Source organism: Bos javanicus, chromosome 7 (assembly GCF_032452875.1).
Source record: "Bos javanicus breed banteng chromosome 7, ARS-OSU_banteng_1.0, whole genome shotgun sequence".
Taxonomy (NCBI): domain Eukaryota; kingdom Metazoa; phylum Chordata; class Mammalia; order Artiodactyla; family Bovidae; genus Bos; species Bos javanicus.
In genome coordinates, this window is record NC_083874.1 from 89628767 (window position 1) to 89647525 (window position 18759).

Here is an 18759-nt window from a genome sequence, read left to right on the forward strand (position 1 = left end):
TTTCACCAATCCAGAAATTCTTGGAACCGCATACTTTGGGGATTTTTATGGAGGCTTCATTACATAGGCCTGACCAGTCATTAACTCAGTCTCCAGCTCCTTTCCCCTTTTCCAAGGATTCTGATCATGGCTTGATGTATCTGATAGCCAGCCCCATCCTGAAGCCACCTAGCACCCCACTGAGAGTCACCTCCTTAGAATAAAAGAGACTCCTGTGCTCAGTTGCTTCAGTTGTGTCCGACTCTTTGCGATTCCATGGGTGGTTCCTCTGTCCATGGGATTTTCCCCACAAGATTACTGGAATGGGTTGCCATGCCCTTCTCCAGGGAATCTTCCCAACCCAGGGATCGAACCCATGTCTCCTGCATTGGCAGGTGGAGTCTTTTATCTGCTGAGCCATCAGGGAATCTCCAAAAGACACTCCTGTTGTCCAGTAAATTCCAAGGAATGTAGATTCTTGTTAGAACAACAACAAAAAATTACTGTTATTACTTAGGAAGCTTTAAGAGTTTTAGCAGTTCTATGCCTGGAACCAGATGCTGAGACCAATATGTATTTGTTTCTATTTCACACAGTCCTTTTTCAAATATGTCTTTTGCAAACATTTTCTCCCATTCCATAGCTTGTCTTCTTATTCCCTTGACACTATCTTTTACACAGAAGTTTTGAGTTTTAATGTAGTCCGGGTTATCTGTTCTTTTCATGGATCATGCCTTTGGTTTTGCATCTTAAAAGTCATCATCAAGCTCAAGGTCACCTAAATTTTCTCTTATGTTATCTTTGAAGAGTTTCATAATTTTATGTTTTACATTTAGGACTGTGGTCCATTGTGAGTTAATTTTTGTGAAGGGTGTAAAGTCTGTATAAGTTTATTTTTTTGCACATGGAAGTCCAGTTGCATTTTTCTATATTTATGTGGGTCTCTTTCTGGGCTCTCTATTCTGTTTCATTGATTGATGTATTTATTTCACCTATACCATAGTTTCGATTACAATAACTTCATAGTATGTTTTTAAAATCAGGTAGGACCATCCTCTAACTTTGTTATTTTTCTTCAGTATTGTGTTGGGTGTTCTCAGTCTTTTGCCTTCCATATATATAGTAGAGTCAGTTTGCTGATATCTGTAGAATAACTTACTAGAATTTTGAGGTTGCATTGAACTTATAGATGGAATTGGGAAGAAAAGACATCTTGAAGATATTAGCTCTTCTTACCAATGAATATGTACTATGTCTCCATTTGTTTAGTTCTCTGATATCATTATTCAAAGTTTTATAGTCTTCCTCATATAGGTCATGTATATATATATTTTGTTAGATTTATACCTAAGTATTTCATTTTGGGAGATACTAATATAAATAACACTATGCTTTTCATTTCAATTTCCACTAGTTCATTGTTCATATATAGGAAATCTATTGAATTTTGTGTATTAACTTTGTATGCTGTAATCCTGCTGTAATTTCTTATTAGTTCCCAGTTTTTTAGCCCACTCTTTCAGATTTTCTCCATATTGTCTATGAACAAAGAAAGTTTTATTTCTTCCTTCCCAATCTACATACCTTTTATATCCTTTTCCTATCTTAGTGTATTAGCTAGGACTTCTAGTACAATGTTGAAAAGCAGTAGCAGGTGACGCAGGAGACACGGGTTCGATCCCTGGGTTGGGAAGGTCCCCTGGAGAAGGAAATGGCAACCCTTTCCAGTATTCTTGCCTGGAAAATTCCACGGAGAGAGGAGGCTGGCGGGCTACAGCCATGGGAGCAAAGAGTCAGACACGACTAAGCCCACACAGAAGCATGAATGATACTAGTCATGACCTAGTGGATCATGAATTTTTAGTAGACTTTAAAGGGCTGAAAAGAATATATCTGATTTGGAGGAATTCATGTTCAAATACATCCCACAACTGCTCATCCTTAGAAGCCCATGGACACATTAAAGGTTAGTAAAAGCTTCCAGCACGTCAGGCTTTTCATCTGTTGAAAAACAAAACAACAGCAAAACTTTCCTTTTCCATTCTGCTCTCATATTTTTGTTGCATATTATATAATTTTTGTGTTTTGTTCCTGGTAAGCTTCTATACTCTCTTTTGTTAAAAATGGTCTCCCCTGATTTACAAGAAAGTAGATAATACCTAAAGAGCCAAAGACAGAAAAGGTCTGTTTCTTGAAGATCCAGCTATTGGCAGGTGTTGTGTTAAAAGAAATAAAAAAATTTAAATATATGCATATATTTGGCCAAAGATAAAAAAAATGTAAATGTTTTGAGGTTGAAACAGTCTTAACAGATTTTAGTAATTTTATACTTCTTTTCCAATTATAAATAAAAGAATTGGGCATTACATAAAACCAGAATGGAATGTAGCAAAAATTGCTGAATGGACTTGAATATGCAGCTATGACTTTCTTGGGTAAGAGATTAATAATTTTTATAAGTTTATTTACCTGACCATGTTCTATAATATCCATTTAGCAGATTTATGTGTTATGAAATTTAAATAATTTGACAAAAGTTCCTTAGACAAAAAGAGTTCTTGATGTAATTTACATTCCTAGCTAGTGATTTCTGAAATCAGTAATGTATGTTGAGAGCTTGTTCATATATGATATGATATTTTACATGCTACAATTCAGATTAAACAGTCTTTGCCATCAAGGGAAGCAGAGAAAGTTACCCATTATTAAATCTAGCTATTTTTTTTAGTAACTTTTGTTTGAGCAAAACCTCACTAATATATATGTTCAGGAGTCTCAAACTTAGAGACTCCCCAAGGGGCAATTTGGTTTAACACAATAAATTGTAAATTCCATTAGTTATGGGTCACGTCCACAATCTAAAAATCTCTTGTTCTGTAGGTTAAATGTTAATCTTTAACAAAATTACATCTTTCTGAGCCATATTTTCCTGTTACCAAGTAATTTCTAAGTATTTAGCTTGACATTGGGAAAATGATGGTAATACTTGGTGATCACAATGGGACATTTTTGTAACATTATCAATTTTGTAACATAACATCATAATTTTTGTAACATGTCAGTTTTGGTAACTGACTAGAAAGATCTATATGTGAAACAATTCTCTATACCCTGCAGTTTCACAATACACTCAAAATGCAATATTTTTGATATAGCTTAAAAATTATGTATCCCAAAGCCATTAAAGGGCTTCCCTAGTAGCTCAGACAGTAAAGCGCCTGCCTGCAATACAGGCGACCTGGGTTCTATCCCTAGGTCGGGACGATCCCATGAAGAAGGAAATGGCAGCCCACTCCAGTGGTCTTACCTGGAGAATTCCATGGACAGAGGAACCTGGCGGGCTACAGTCCATGGGGTCACAAAGAATTGGACACGACTGAGTGACTAACACACACACACACACACACACACACAAAGCCATTAAAACATATTATTATTGCTTTGAGTTTTCAGATTCATGTGATTGGTATGTTCCATTTAAGTATTTTATTCTTCATTTCAAAGATAATACTATGTTGTCCTGAATATAACCTCTTTCTCATCCCTTCAACCACTGGCAAATGTGTGTTTATTCTGCACTTGCTTGTTTTTTAATTGAAGTGTACTTGATTTTAGAGAAGGCAATGGCAACCCACTCCAGTACTCTTGCCTGGAAAATCCCATGGACAGAGGAGCCTGGTAGGCTGCAGTCCATGGGGTCGCTAGGAGTCGGACACGACTGAGCGACTTCACTTTCACTTTTCACTTTCATGCATTGGAGAAGGAAATGGCGACCCACTCCAGTGTTCTTGCCTGGAGAATCCCAGGGACGGGGGAGCCTGGCCGGCTGCCATCTATGGGGTCGCACAAAGTCGGACACGACTGAAGCGACTTAGCAGCAGCAGCAGCAGTACTTGATTTTGTTGCTTTTCAGTCTCTCAGTCATGTCCAACTCTTTGCGACTCCATGGACTGCAGCAAGCCAGGCTTGCCTGTCCTTCACCATCTCCCTGAGTTTGCTCACTCATGTCCATTGAATTGGTGATGCCATCCAACTATCTCATCGTCTATCACCCTTCTCCTCTTGCCTTCAATTTTTCCTAGCATCAGGGTCTTTTTCAGTGAGTCAGCTCTTTGCATCATGTGGCCAAAGTACTGGAGTTTCAGCTTCAGCATCAGTCCTTCCGATGAACATTCAGGGTTTGTTTCCTTTAGATTGACTGGTTTGATCTCCTTGCAATCCAAGGGACTCTCAAGAGTCTTTGCCAACACCACAGTTCAAAAGCATCAATTTTTCAGTACTCAGCCTTTTTTATGGTCCACCTCTCACATCCATACATGACTGCTGGAAAAAAACATAGCTTTTGACTATATGGACCTTTGTCAGCAAAGTAATATCTCTTTTTTCAATGTGCTGTCTAGGTTTGTCATAACTTCTCTTCAAAGGAGCAAATGTCTTTTAATTTTGTGGCTGCAGTCACTTTCCACAGTGATTTGGAGCCCAAGAAAATGAAGTCTGTCACTGTTTCTATTGTTTCCCCATCTATTTGCCATGATGTGATGGGACCAGATGCCATGATCTTCTTTTTTTGAATGTTGAGTTTTAAGCCAGATTTTTCACTCTCCTCTTTCACTTTCATTAAGAGGCTCTTTAGTTTTTCTTCACTTTCTGCCATAAGGGTGATGTCATCTGCATATCTGAGCTTATTGATATTTCTCCCCACAGTTCTGATTCCAGCTTGTGCTTCATCCAGCCTGGCATTTCTCATGATGTAAGGACTTCCCTGATGGCTCAGCTGGTAAAGAATCCTCCTGTAGTGTGGGAGACCTGGGTTCAATCCCTGGGTTGGGAAGATCCCCTGGAGAAGGGAAAGGCTACCCACTCCAGTATTCTGGCCTGGAGAATTCCATGGACTACAGTCCATGGGGTCACAAAGAGTCTGACACGACTGAGCAATTTTCACTTTCACTCTGCGTATAAGTTAATAAGTCAGGTGACAACATATAGCCTTGACGTGCTCCTTTCCCAATTCTGAAGCAGTCTGTTGTTCCAAGTCTGGTTCTAACTGTTGCTTCTTGGCCTGCATACAGATTTCTCAGGAGACAGGTCAGGTGGTCTGGTATTCCCATCTCTTTCAGAATTTTCCACAGTTTGTTGTGATCCACATAGTCAAAGGCTTTAGTGTAGACAATGAGGCAGAAGCACATGTTTTTCCGGAATTCTCTTGGTTTTTCTGTTATCGAATGGATGTTGGAAATTTGATCTCTGGTTCTTCTGCCTTTTCTAAATCCAACTTGTACATCTGGAAGTTCTAGGTTCATGTACTGTTGAAACCTACCTTGGAGAACTTTGAACATTATCTTGCTAGCATGTGAAATGAGTGCAATTGTGCTGTAGTTTGAACATTCTTTAGCATTGCCCTTCTTTGGAATTGGAATGAAAACTGACTTTTTCCAGTCCTGTGGCCAACTGCTGAGTTTTCCAAATTTGCTAGCATGTTGAGTGCAGCACTTTTACAGCATCATCTTTTAGGATTTGAAATAGCTCAACTGGAATTCCATCACCTCCACTAGACCTGGTAGGCTGCTGTCCATGGGGTCACTAAGAGTCAGACAGGACTGAGCGACTTCACTTTCACTTTTCGTGCATTGGAGCAGGAAATGGCAACCCACTCCAGTGTTCTTGCCTTGAGAATCCCAGGGACGGGGGAGCCTGGTGGGCTTCCATTTATGGGGTCGCACAGAGTTGGACACGACTGAAGCAACTTAGCAGCAGCAGCAGCAGCCACTAGCTTTATTCATAGTGATGCTTCCTAAGGCCCACTTGACTTCACACTCTAGGATGTCTGGCTCTAGCTGAGTGATCACACCATCATGGTTATCCGGGTCATGAAGATCTTTTTTGTGTAGTTCTTCTGTGCATTCCTGTCACCTCTTCTAAATATGTTCTGCTTCTACCATTGTTGCAGTTTTGGCCCTGATGTCATAAATTGCCAGTTCAAATTTTTAGTAAAATATCCAGTTGTATAACAGACCAAGATGAGCATAGCCTTTAGCAGGTAGCTGTTGCTGTGTGTCCATTACTCTGTTACCAAGCAACAGGTCTTGCTCAGCTCTTGCTCGTTGCCTCAGTGGCCCTGTCCCCAAGCAGCCAGCTGTCAGTGAGGGACCACTGGGGAAGTGATTCAGTCAAGGATTGGTGGTGTGGTGGTCATCATGTGGACAGTGAGGTCAGAGGCAGATTTAGGCTTTCTGCTGGAGACCCTTCAGCTTACCCAGTCTTGGGCCAGTGGGTGAGCAGGAGGGCCCAGGGAACAGACTGGGGACTATGTCCTGCTGGGCTCCAGAGCCTTGACTAAAGCCCTCCACTAGCCGTGGCTCAGGCCTTCGGTGAGCCTTTCCCCCATACCTGTCTCTGCAAACTAATAGCAGAGGCCGTCTGTCTGGGTCACAGTCCATGAGACCTGGTCCCCCACTTTGGGGCGCCTGAGGAGACTGAGGGCCAGTTGAGTTGGGCGCCTAACTCCCTCAGGGATGACAGCTGGGCAGGATGTGGGAACCTGGCCCTGAAGGAGCCGCCAACTGAGATTTGCCCCCTTTAGCCAGGACTGGGACCGTGGAGGGTGAACCTTGTGCCTTGGGACTTTGCCCTTTCTTGTCAGGACAGAGAATAACATTCATCTGGTCGAGATTTTCAGGAACATCATTACCTGATCATGACCCGACTGAACAGTCTGCAACTACTAACCACACCCATCTCTCACCTTTTGCTTTTAAAGGGACTTGCTGAAAGCTTTCAGTAATTTTGGGGCTCCTAGGGCACGAGCCACCCATCTCCTTGTACAAATCTGTAATAAACCTTTCTCTGTTCCAAACTGACGTTTAGTATTGATGGGCTTCACTGTGCATCAGGCACAGGGGCTTGTGATTTCAGTAACAGTTGCAGTCTTAGAAAATATCCTATTAAGTGATTATCGTTTGCTCCTTATCATAGAAAATTGCCAATGTGTGCTGATTTATTTTGTTCATTCTTTAAGTTAATTCAGCCTGCAAATTATGTGGCCGGTGTGGCATACCACCCTGCTAGATGGCATATTAAAAGGCGAAGACGTTTAATACACAATTGCTGTTATACAAAAATGTGTTACCAGTGGTTTTACTTCAGCAGGCCCCAAATCCAAAAAGGCAAAGGATACAGGCAAAGGCCCTTCACTCACAAATCCTGCGGATGTATTGAAAAAAATTGAGGTAAGGTTTTCTTCTCACTATAGGAACAGACTGAGAAAATATCATACCTCTTTTTGTCTTCTGCAGCCTTTCCACCTTCTGTCTCTTTTAAATGACTTGTGAATTTGGCAGAGTTGAGCCCAGCATCCAGGGTGGCTAGCAGTGTTTGAACAGTGTTGGCTGGGAGCTATGGGGGCTCCATCCTGTTCTTTCTACTCCCCACCTGTCAGCTTGCCTCACCTTCTAGCATCTGCCTCTTTTCCACTCTATTCCTCTTTTCCTCTTGAATTATGCATGGGAAGGAAACATAAATGTATATCTCTGAAAACCTCTCATTTTTTTCTCTTATTGGTGTATGTGTGTTTTTAATGCTTTTATTCTGTCTTATGTCTAAAAGATTCTATTGAGGGAAAATCCTTTCTTGTGGCACACTTTTATTGCCTTTTAAAAAACATTTGAAAAATAAAAAGATGTAAAATTCTAAAAGTTAATAAACTGAAAATATGCCCTCCAATCTCTGCCCCTAGCCATCCATCCAAGTCCCCTATTAGAGACAACCAGTGTTACCAGTTTCTTATATATCCTTCCAGAAACATTTTATACATAGAAAATACTATTTTTTCTTTTTAATAACAAAAAGTAACATATTACATTCCTTGCCTTTTTATCTTATTACTTAAAGTATGTTGGCTTCTGTATCAGTCTACAAAAGAGTTCCATCATTCCTTTCTTTCTTTCTTTTTTTTTTTTTTGGCTACACTATAAGAATGAACCATAGTAAATTTAACCAGTAACCTGTTGATGGACATTACATACATGGCTGTCCTGGCTGTGATTGTTCGTTAAAAAGTGTTTCACAGAGGATAGGAAGCTCTGTGAAATACCAGAGGGCTTCCCAGGTGGCACTAGTGGTCAAGAACCTGTCTGCTAATGCAGGAGACGTAAAGAGATGCAGGTTCAATCCCTGGGTCAGAAAGATCCGCTGGAGAAGGGAATGGCAACCCACTCCAGTATTCTTGCCTGGAGAATCCCATGGATGGAGGAGCCTGGTGGGCTCCAGTCCATAGAGTCGCAAAGAGTCGTACAGGACTGAAGCGACTTGGCGCACACACGTGTTTCATTTAGTGTTTCACTATTGGAAGTAATGCTAGGCCTTCCCTGGCAGTCCAGTGGTTAAGACTCTGAGCTTTCACTGCAGAAGGCGCACGCATTTGATCCCTGGTTGGGAAACTAAAATCCCACATGCCATATGGCATGGCCAAAAAAGTTTTTTTTTCCATTAAAAAAAAAAAAATATATATATATATAAAAACAGTGGAACAGTGAATCCATGTTAAGTATGTGATTTCACTTGTATAAAGTAGATTTCTAGAAGTAGATTTGCTAGGTTAATTGTTATATGTACTGTATAATATAGAAAATATAGATAATATGCATAAATAATGGCAGATCATTCTCTATAGAGGTTATACCAGTTTATTCCCTTATTCCCACTGTCTATGCATGAATTATCTTGCATTGATGGTGATAGTGATGATGATGATGATATAATTATGATAGCAGCTATTGCTTTTTGAGAACTTTTTATATAGCGGGCTCTTTGATGAGCTATTTACAGCCGTTATGTCCTTAAGACTTCATAACAACAAAGAGAATAGGTATTATTTTTCCTTATTTACCGATGAGGAAGTCAAGGCTTTAAAACTTGCCTGACCAAGTTAGCATAGCTACATGGTAACAGAAACTCATCTTTTTTTTTTTTTCCCTCACTTCTCCTTTATGGAAAAATCTTTCATTCACCCTTTAAAGATAATCAGTGAACATTGCTTTAAGTTTCTACTCCCTGCAAGGTGTAGGATGAGCACAGCTGATGGAAGGCACTTAGGAATAATCTCTGATTTAAAAACCTCATTGTCTAAGGAAGAATGTAAGATGTGAACTGAACTACTTTAGTGTTTAGGATTAGTACTTAGTTGGCTGCAACACAGCAGGTGCTGGTCTCTGGTCAGTGTCTGAAGGGTTCCCTGCTGCCCGGGACCACCTCTCTCGACCATGGTGCCACAGCCTGTCTGCCGGACTATTCTGCTGCCCTGATCTGTTCCTCAGGCTCCTCTGAGGAGATCTTGGAGATCCTGGTTAAATTTTACTTTTGACCAGTACAGGCGCTGAAAATCACTTGTCTGAGAATCAAGCCAGGAGGATTGTTGAAGGAATAGCGCCAAGTGTCAGGTTTAACTGGGATGCAGGGCTGCAGAACTAGCCACCTTGTGTTGATTGAGCACAGACTCTGACTTCTTACAACTTCCTGCAAAGAAGTTGCTCAGATGACCTGTGGTATAAGGAAATTTAGTCTGGACCTCTGGATGTGGTTTTTCATCAGAACAAATTGTATCTCCTTATGCTCTACATTTAAACACCTTTTTCATCACACACATTGTTAAAACTGGAGTTTTAAATCTAGAAATCCCAATAAGTTAGCAACTTTAATAGAACAGTTAGCTTCCAGATGACTCAATTATTCATTTCTTCAGCAAAAGTCGTTGCAGGTTTTTGTTAGAGAATGGCATCCACAGTCACATCTTATGGTGGGAATAGTCAGACAGCAGTAACCTAATATTTGAGCTTATTTCTGTATGACATGCTTATAGGTGGATGTCTCTGTTGGGTGGTGTACAGTATTTAAACAAAAGGGACTGTTTCCTGTCCATAAGTTAACTGTTTCCAAAATGTTTTCACATTGTGTGTTTTACATTGTTATTCCCGTTGTTCTTAAATCCATAAAGTAGTAAGGGTAAATAGTTACATCTCACAGAAGGCAATGGCACCCCACTCCAGTACTCTTGCCTGGAAAATCCCATGGACGGAGGAGCCTGGTAGGCTGCAGTCCATGGGGTCACGAAGAGTCGTACACGACTGCTCGACTTCACTTCCACTTTTCACTTTCATGCATTGGAGAAGGAAATGGCCACCCACTCCAGTATTCTTGCCTGGAGAATCCCAGGGACGGGGGAGCCTGGTGGGCTGCCGTCTATGGGGTCGCACAGAGTCGGACACGACTGAAGTGACTTAGCAGCAGCAGCAGCACAGAAGAGAAAATGGAGACTACTAAGTAGACAGATGAAGACTAATAGCCTAACACAAAGGGAATGATGTGATGAGACAGTGTGTAGGAGGCCATTTTTCTAAATTTTATAAATCTGATATTTGTTAACTGATTTAGGTATTTTATTTGTTTGATTTAGGTCTATGTGATAGAAATAAAGTTGAGGTTATTTATTTGGAGATAATTGAGATGGCAGTATTGGAAATCAAGACCTCCTACTCCCTACAGAGATTGAATGAATTCTATATTTAAAAAATATTTTTACATAACTGGTTTAAATAATTCTATTGCTAATTATGAAATAAGAGCTAACAGCATGGTTTTTCATATATAGCGTATACTTTGCACATAGTTAAAAATAGCACTACAATTCACTTTAAACTACAGTCTTGTGGGATGTAGGCCTTTTTATTAGGGTTTGATTAAAACAAAATAAAAATGTTATATCTTAATTAACATTAACATAGCATCATTTTATATATAGGTGTGTATTTATAGACATTTCAAAATATCTGTAAGTACTATTTTGTTTGCTTGCAATTTTCCAAAGGGACTTCCAGTTGGTAAAAATTGCACACATTATATTGTAGTAATAACTCATAAAAGGTAACATGGGTCAGTAGCCCCAGGATGAAGATAAATCATCTTATATCTATTACCTTCATTTTATTTGTTCTAGCTAAGTGGGGTAGGGTGACAAGAAAGGCGGAGTTTGAATTTTTATTAAAAATTGAGACTATCTGATGTAGTCTTTCATTGCCTTTCAGTTCAGTTCAGTTCAGTTCAGTCGTTCAGTCGTGTCCAACTCTTTTCGACCCTATGAATCGCAGCACACCAGGCCTCCCTGTCCGTCACCAACTCCCGGAGTTCACTCAGACTCACGTCCATCGAGTCGGTGATGCCATCCAGCCATCTCATCCTCTGTCGTCCCCTTCTCCTCCTGCCCCCATTACCTTTGCTTTCCTTAAATTCATATTTGAGTGGATTTTAAAAAACATTTAAGAGCCAAATGGAATAAAGTTGTAGTTATGCCAAATACAAAGTATGTTTTCTCTCTGTATGTAATCTATAGAGCAAATATCTTACAATAAGGTGCAGTATTTACAGATTTATGAATTAGTGTTCTGATTACTGATTAAGGATAATAATGTTTTAGCTAAACTGATCTTATGCCTCAATTATGAGTATTAATATGTAAAACTATTGCTGTTCCCCACCTCTTACAAAACTTGTGAAATTCTGTCACTTGTGCAAATTAAACATAGGACAGATTAGTGAGTTGATAATAACAGTAATGAAAACAGGTCACTTTTATCAAATGGAAAATAAATGTTGGTAGTCATAATAGAAATATAAAGATATAATCTTAAATCTGCGTCTAACTGAAGGTGGCGTAGTGATTTTAACAAGGTAAGTGGAGCCATCACATAATCAAAGATTTTCTAACTCTGTATCTCTTCTTTGCCTCCATTCTTAGGAGTGTTAATAAGTACTAATATTGACTCAGATTTGAGTTTTAATCTCTCTTTTTTTCCACCTGCCAGATACATTACGAAACAAAAATCCTTGGATATGGGAAGTAAATAAGGAGAGAGAACAGAGATAAAAACATAGATATCAGGTTTTACAGCGGAAACCAACACAACATTTTAAAGCAATTATCCTCCAATTAAAAATAAATTTAAAAAAATAATGAAATGTTAAAAAACGTGGATAATCTGCAAATAGGATAATTCACCCCAAGATGACTTGATATTATTTTAAACAGTTTCAGTTAGCAGCTAAAACAGAGACACTTTGAAATGTTACCATTACATTCTCTTTTCTCCTTTCATGAAGGAGAAGAAAAAATAACATTCTGAAAGTTCTTCATAAGCTGAAGGAAGTAGGATAGTAATCCGGAGAAGGCAATGGCACCCCACTCCAGTACTTTTGCCTAGAAAATCCCATGGACGGAGGAGCCTGGTGGGCTGCAGTCCATGGGGTCGCTAGAGTCGGACACAACTAAGCAACTTCCCTTTCACTTTTCACTTTCATGCATTGGAGAAGGAAATGGCCACCCACTCCAGTGTTCTTGCCTGGAGAATCCCAGGGACGGGGAAGCCTGGTGGGCTGCCGTCTATGGGGTCGCACGACTGAAGTGACTTAGCAGCAGTAGCAGGATAGTAATCATAAAAATAAAGCACTATGCTATAGAGCTGAAATCGAAGCATTACCCAAGACCAATTTTTTGTGTGTGTTCTTTTTTTATATATTTTAATTTATTTGGCTGCATAGTCTTTCTTAGTTGTGGCACATGGGATCTAGTTCTCTGACCAGGAATTGAACCCAGCCCCCTGTCTTAGCCACTGGACCACCAGCAAATTCCCCCAAGACGGAGTTATAAAATAACAAAATCAAAGAAGGTACCAATGTAATGACGAGCCAGTGAGTACCTCCTGTCTTGAGGTAGCTCACAGTGTCCTAGGTGAGGAGCTGGCGGTGTTGGTAAGGGAGGGTTAGAATTAGGTGGTAGGTAACTGTTCTCTTGAGGTTGAGCAGGAACGTCAGAGTCTGGTGGTTTCCATTTAAATTAATGAAGTTCATTTATACTAGGAATTGGAAAAGAAAGGTGATGGTGAAAAATCAGATGAGGAAAATGAAGAGAAAGAAGGAAGCAAAGAGAAAAGTAAAGAAGGCGATGATGATGAGGAAGATGATGCTGCAGAACAAGAGGAATATGATGAAGAAGAGCAAGAAGAGGTAATGGGCCATTCTGGGAGAGTAGCAAAGGTCCTGAACTTAGGATGATCTAACAAGGAATCAGATATGTGGTATGTAATTAAAATGTTAAACAAAAACCAAGTTGATGGGAACCAGGGGTATATTATTATCCATGGCATCAAGTCTTTGGCACTAGGAGAATTATAGCATTGAAATTATAGTGATACCAAATGGAATGTAGGAGGTAAGAGTTACTTGATAGACAGCTTTGACCGTGGAAGTCCGTAAGTTAGGGAAATGGTTCCGTTTAGTTTGAGATTTATCTACTTATCACTTTAAGTCAGCAATAAGGTATAAATTACGGGTTTAGTCATATGTTGAGGGGGAATCCAGAAATACCATCAGGTTTTAAATCCCAAAGTGCATGTGGATGCTATCAGAGAACATTCATAATTCAACCTCAAGTATGACTGAGTCAGAACTCCGTATTTTAGATTTGGGATTTCCAACTTTCAGAAACAAGGTGCATTTCAAAGTAAGCTGGAGTCAATCAAGCACGGTGATTGTGTTGGTCACGGCCTCTTTGGGGCTTTGTAGATGCCTCACGTTAGAGTTTCTTCTGTTGATACATTCCAGTGACCACTGTCTTCACTCCATTTTGACTTCACACACCACACTGATGAATCTTTCTTTTACCTGAACTGCTCCACCTAAGAAATCTTAATTATATGCTACAGTTGCCTTAAATTTTGGTTTTATATTGGTGTGCAGGAAGCGTACTGATTCATTTTTATCTGCTTCCAAATGGCTAGCCAGTTGCCTGCCTCATGTACTAAATAATTTTCTTTCTGCATTGATTTGAAATTCTCCTTTATCAGCTCTTAGATTCCTTCATCTGCTTAGATGTATTTCTGGCCTCTGTTCCATTGATCTATGTCTGAATCATCACTAAGACATTCCAATTAATAGAAACTTCTCATTATTTGTTAATATTTTAAGAGCATGTTACTCTTTTTTGAAATTTTCTTGAATATTCTTTGGCTTTTGAAATGCTCTGTTTATAAAGTCTAGACTTGAGCTGTGTTTGAAATTAAGATCTGTCCTAACAAAAACAACAAACATTAGAATTCTAGTAATTTCAGAATTCTATATAGAGTACTAAACACCACCAATGGGTTCATATAACTGTATTTCATTTTTTAAAAACCCAACTTTTTATTTTAATAAACAAATGATACATATTTTAAAGGTGAGGCTAGGTGAGTCTGGGTATAAGCAAGCTCAGAGCCTTTCCATATTTAAAGTTACTCTCTTTGCTCTTTTTAGCAGTTAACTAATGAAAAATTACTGCTAATTAACTCATTGGAGAAGGAAATGGCAACCCACTCCAGTGTTCTTGCTTGGAGAATCCCAGGGATGGGGGAGCCTGGTGGTCTGCCGTCTATGGGGTCGCACAGAGTCGGACATGACTGAAGTGACTTGGCAGCAGCTCATTGATATATATATATTGAGGATGTGATAAGCATTTTGTTTGGAAGAGTAAAATGGAGCGAATTATCTATATAACACCTACATGTAAAATTGAGAAAATATGGACTTTTTCTTCAGCCTTTTGAATGTTGTAGTTAAAGAGCAGGGGCCCAAATGAAGGCAAGAACCCTTTACACCATCAGTTTCAACAGGTTCTGACTCTGTACCCGTCTTTGTATCAAGATGACTCATCTCACAGAATTACCAAATGTGAGTCACTGAACCCACTTGGACGTGCACATGTCTAAGCCCAAGTAGCATATGCTCAATTTGAAATGCAGTGTCTCTTCCTTTCTCATTTCCACTGTGTGTACAAACTGACTAGCTTACACTTTCACACCAGTGTCCTTAGCAAGGCGGCCTCACCTGCACCATGCCACCCCTCCCCTATACACTACCCCCAGGATTCAGCCGGGTTTCCAGACTGTTGGGTTTCTTAGCACCAGAGAAACCAGGACAGCTTCCTAGATATAGTAAGGGTCTGAGCTAGAAACAGGAAATTACAGTGTTTAGTGAGGACAAAGTAATGAAAGACATATCTGAATAATACGTTACCTTTCTTACATTATTTATATAAATTTATATATAGTATCCCACCATGCAAATCCTAAAAAAAATGATATCCAGGAGACTTTCTTTTGAGAATAGTCTCTATTTCTTAATTACTCTGTGATAATTCCTGCTATAGATAATAGAGATATGGAGATTAATTTGGCAGGGGGTGAAGTAGAAAAGAATAGCTTGTGCTTTGCCAGGCAAAGAGGGCCACAGCAGGCTAACACCCTCAAAACAATATCTTGGAGGTTAATTTTTTATGGCAAATTTCAGTCATGTTCAAAAACTAGTGACTAGTAATAAAAACACCTACAGACTCATCATTCAGCTTTAACAATCATCAATTCATAGCCAGCCTTTCTGCTGCTCTTTCATCCACCCAGTCCGCTCCTGCCCCCCAACCCCCTTCAAAGCCCCAGCTGCCTTGGATCATTGTAAAGCAAATCCCAGGCATTGTATCATTTCATCCATAAATATTTCAGTCAGCTCAGTCGCTCAGTCATATCTGACTCTTTGCGACCCCAGGGACTGCAGCATGCCAGGCCTCCCTGTCCATCACCAACTCCTGGAGCTTACTTATGTGCATCGAGTCGGTGATGCCATCCAACCATCTTATCCTCTATCATCCCCTTTTCTGTCCACTTTCAGTCTTTCCCAACATCAGGGTCATTTCTGGTGAGTCAGTTCTTTGCATCAGGTGGGTGAAGTATTGGGAAGTTCAGCTTCATTAGTTCAGTATGTACTCAAAAATAAGGGCTCTTTATCACATTATCATAGCTAATAGAATAAAATATATTTCTTTAATACCATCAAGTATTAAACCAGTGTTCAGATTGTTTTGATGGGAGAAAAATTTTTGCTTGTTCCAATTGGAATCTAGTGACAGTCCACACACTGCAGTTGGTTAATAACTCCCTTAAATTTCTTTTAATCTATATCCAAAATGGATTTTTGAATTTTTGGTAGAAAGCAGAAATATCTTGAGTCATATACATGGATAGTAGTCTTACTCACCCAGAAGAATTGGAATGTTCCCAGGGGATTAATCTCTCTTAAAAGAAACTGAGCCACCCTAGATAGAATGTAATATGTCATCCTCTATGTTTGATTCAGTATCTTGAGGTCTTTTATTTATTTTGATAGGAAGCAAAAATCTCTGCTTATGCTCAGCTATTACAACTGAAAACCTTAGTTCTGGTGTAGTCAAATGAATGTTAGTGTAAATTGGCTTCATTTATTGTTTGTACATTTGTTTGGAGTAAGTGTATAGTGGTTAAACTAGCTAAACCACGTATCATCCCTCCTCTAAGGTATAATGAATGAGATGTATCCTGGTAACATGTAATGGGCATCCGTATATGTTCTCTGAGCTAGTTGGTGCCTGAGACTAGTAGGGGATGGTGGTCTCGAGGAAGAAAGAGCACAGGTAGATGTGTGAAAGTCAATGTTTTAAGCATTGAAATAACAGAGGCTTCTTTTAAGCCTGGCCTAGTTTCTAGTTACCTAACTTTGGTATTTATAAACTTATGTTTAAAGGGATAGCCCACATTATATTCTTTAATGTTACTACTCATACTTTTGAAGTTTACTGAGGAGTGTATCATTTCACTTAGGAAAATGACTACATCAATTCCTACTTTGAAGATGGAGATGATTTTGGTGTGGACAGTGACGACAACATGGATGAAGCAACCTACTAGCTATGGAATTTCTCAAAAAATATTTTTATGAAACAGCTTCTGAACATTTGGACAGACTTATTTTCTATTTTATTTCTGATAAGGAATGAGTAAGTACTTTATTTTGTTACTGTTTTGTTGGAAAAATACTTGTTGCTAAAATATTCAGAACCACTTTGAGTTTACACACTAGTCACCTTACCAGTTAATTTCTGACACTGACCTTCCTTCTCAACACCTGTCATCTCTAATGTATTCATGTGGATTTTTTTTTTATGTTTTGGATTAGAATGTGCCTGAAGAGTTTCTGCATCTTTTTTAAAGAGTTTTTGCATCTTTTAATCTATGTATTCATACTTTAAAAAATTATTCTTATTTAACGTTGATCTTTTCTAAAACTGCTACTAGTCATCATAGTGGATTTCTATAATCTGAAAGTTGGTTTAATACTGCACATAGAGCACTTTAGAAACAAAGAAACTTGAAAATAATTTTATTTTTTACTTTTACATGGCATGTTCTGTGCTACTATATTATGACTACATAAACCTACCTGAGCTCTTACAAATGCATATTTTATGAGATTAAAAGTTTTGTGATTGGAAACACACACACAGGGAGAAATGCCAATCTGAGCTAATTTCATAATTTAATCTCAAAGCAATACGAAGACCTGGGATAAATAAATACCTGAATTTGGGGCTAACTTCATACCATCCTATAGATCAATTAATCATCCCACTGTATCAAGTTTGTTATCTTTGAGTCACTGGTTAATGAAAAATTAGACTGAGGTATTTAATTTTGTACTTGATGAAAATGTGGAGTAAGTTCAAGTTGTATAAATCTCATTGCAGAATGCATATATGTGTAATCTTTGAGGTGTAGTGGCCTCTGTTACGTTTCATAGGACTCAAACTGTCCAGTTGATTTAACAATGCAGAATAAAACTCAGGTCACTTTGAAATTGAGATTAATCTTTTTTGATTCATTTAAAAACTAGCTCCCCTTTTTGTATTGGGGTAGGAGAGAGGATATCTAAAATCTTCAGCTTCCAATGACTCACATATGCCAAAGATTTTCAAGGACATTCTTATTATGTATTTTTTAAATGATTTATTAACATTACTCTCCAAAAAAATAATTTTTTCCCTCTTGGGAAGATACCACGCATTGCTCTCTGACCTGAGAATCAGAGCCGTAGATTCTGTTTCTACCTTTACTATTAAACTCAGCCTTGAAATTGAGCTTGGTTAGGTTTTCTGTGCCTTAGTTTCTTCACTTGTAAACAGTTTTCTATAAAAACTGCTTAAATTCCAACCAGAGTTTACCATGTGTGTTCATTCTCTCACCTTGTGGCAATGATCATGCTTAAATTTGATTCTCACCCTCTAAAAAAAATTGTAACTGGCAAAGTGATTGCACAGTTTTGAGAGACAGACTTATTTTCCTCACAAAATGTATCGAAATCTGATTTTCCCATCTTATTTTCTAGAGGAAAAAATGTGTATTGTCTTGTGCCATCTTGTAATATGGCTTTCTCAGGAAAAAAAGACCACTTTCAATTGTAATATTTTCTCAGATCATTCACTATGGGTGTGAGGGCCATTATTCAGTATTGTGCTGATCCTATGTGATTTCTTAAAGGAGTTTATGAAAAATTTTAAAGATTATAAATGGAAAACATGAATGAAACACTCTAAAGTAGCAATCTACTTAAGAGTAGAAGTCTCACTTTTCAGTTGTAATGGGCAAGTCATTTAGGGTTGGTAAGTTACATGTTTCTTATTCTCTCAACTCCTTAGTACTACAGCTAAATACTATTTAATTTATACAAATCTTATTGTTCTGTTACACTTCCTTTTTTATGAATCTGAAGATAACATGTGAATCAGGCAAATACACCAAAGATACAGGAATCTTTTTTCCTGGCTTCCAGTTTGTTGCCACCATTTTAGTCCTGCAGATGGTAAAGTACCTACTATGGGCAAGGATTTGCTGGGGA

General features: G+C 38.8%; 1 protein-coding gene across 4 annotated transcripts in view; it reads left to right on the forward strand.

Moving 5' to 3' along the window:
- The window catches only part of POLR3G (RNA polymerase III subunit G), a 44942-nt gene extending 27219 nt beyond the window's left edge, over nt 1-17723 (forward strand). For 3 of the 4 annotated variants that reach the window (XM_061424380.1, XM_061424376.1, XM_061424379.1), the window contains 3 exons: nt 7123-7205; nt 12883-13029; nt 16689-17723. In XM_061424380.1, the coding sequence (XP_061280364.1) occupies nt 7123-7205; nt 12883-13029; nt 16689-16775 (317 nt within the window). In that variant the 3' untranslated portion in view covers nt 16776-17723. The remainder of the gene's footprint in view (nt 1-7122; nt 7206-12882; nt 13030-16688) is intronic. The other variant, XM_061424377.1, reaches the window with a different exon arrangement.
- The last annotated feature ends 1036 nt before the right edge of the window (nt 17724-18759 follow it).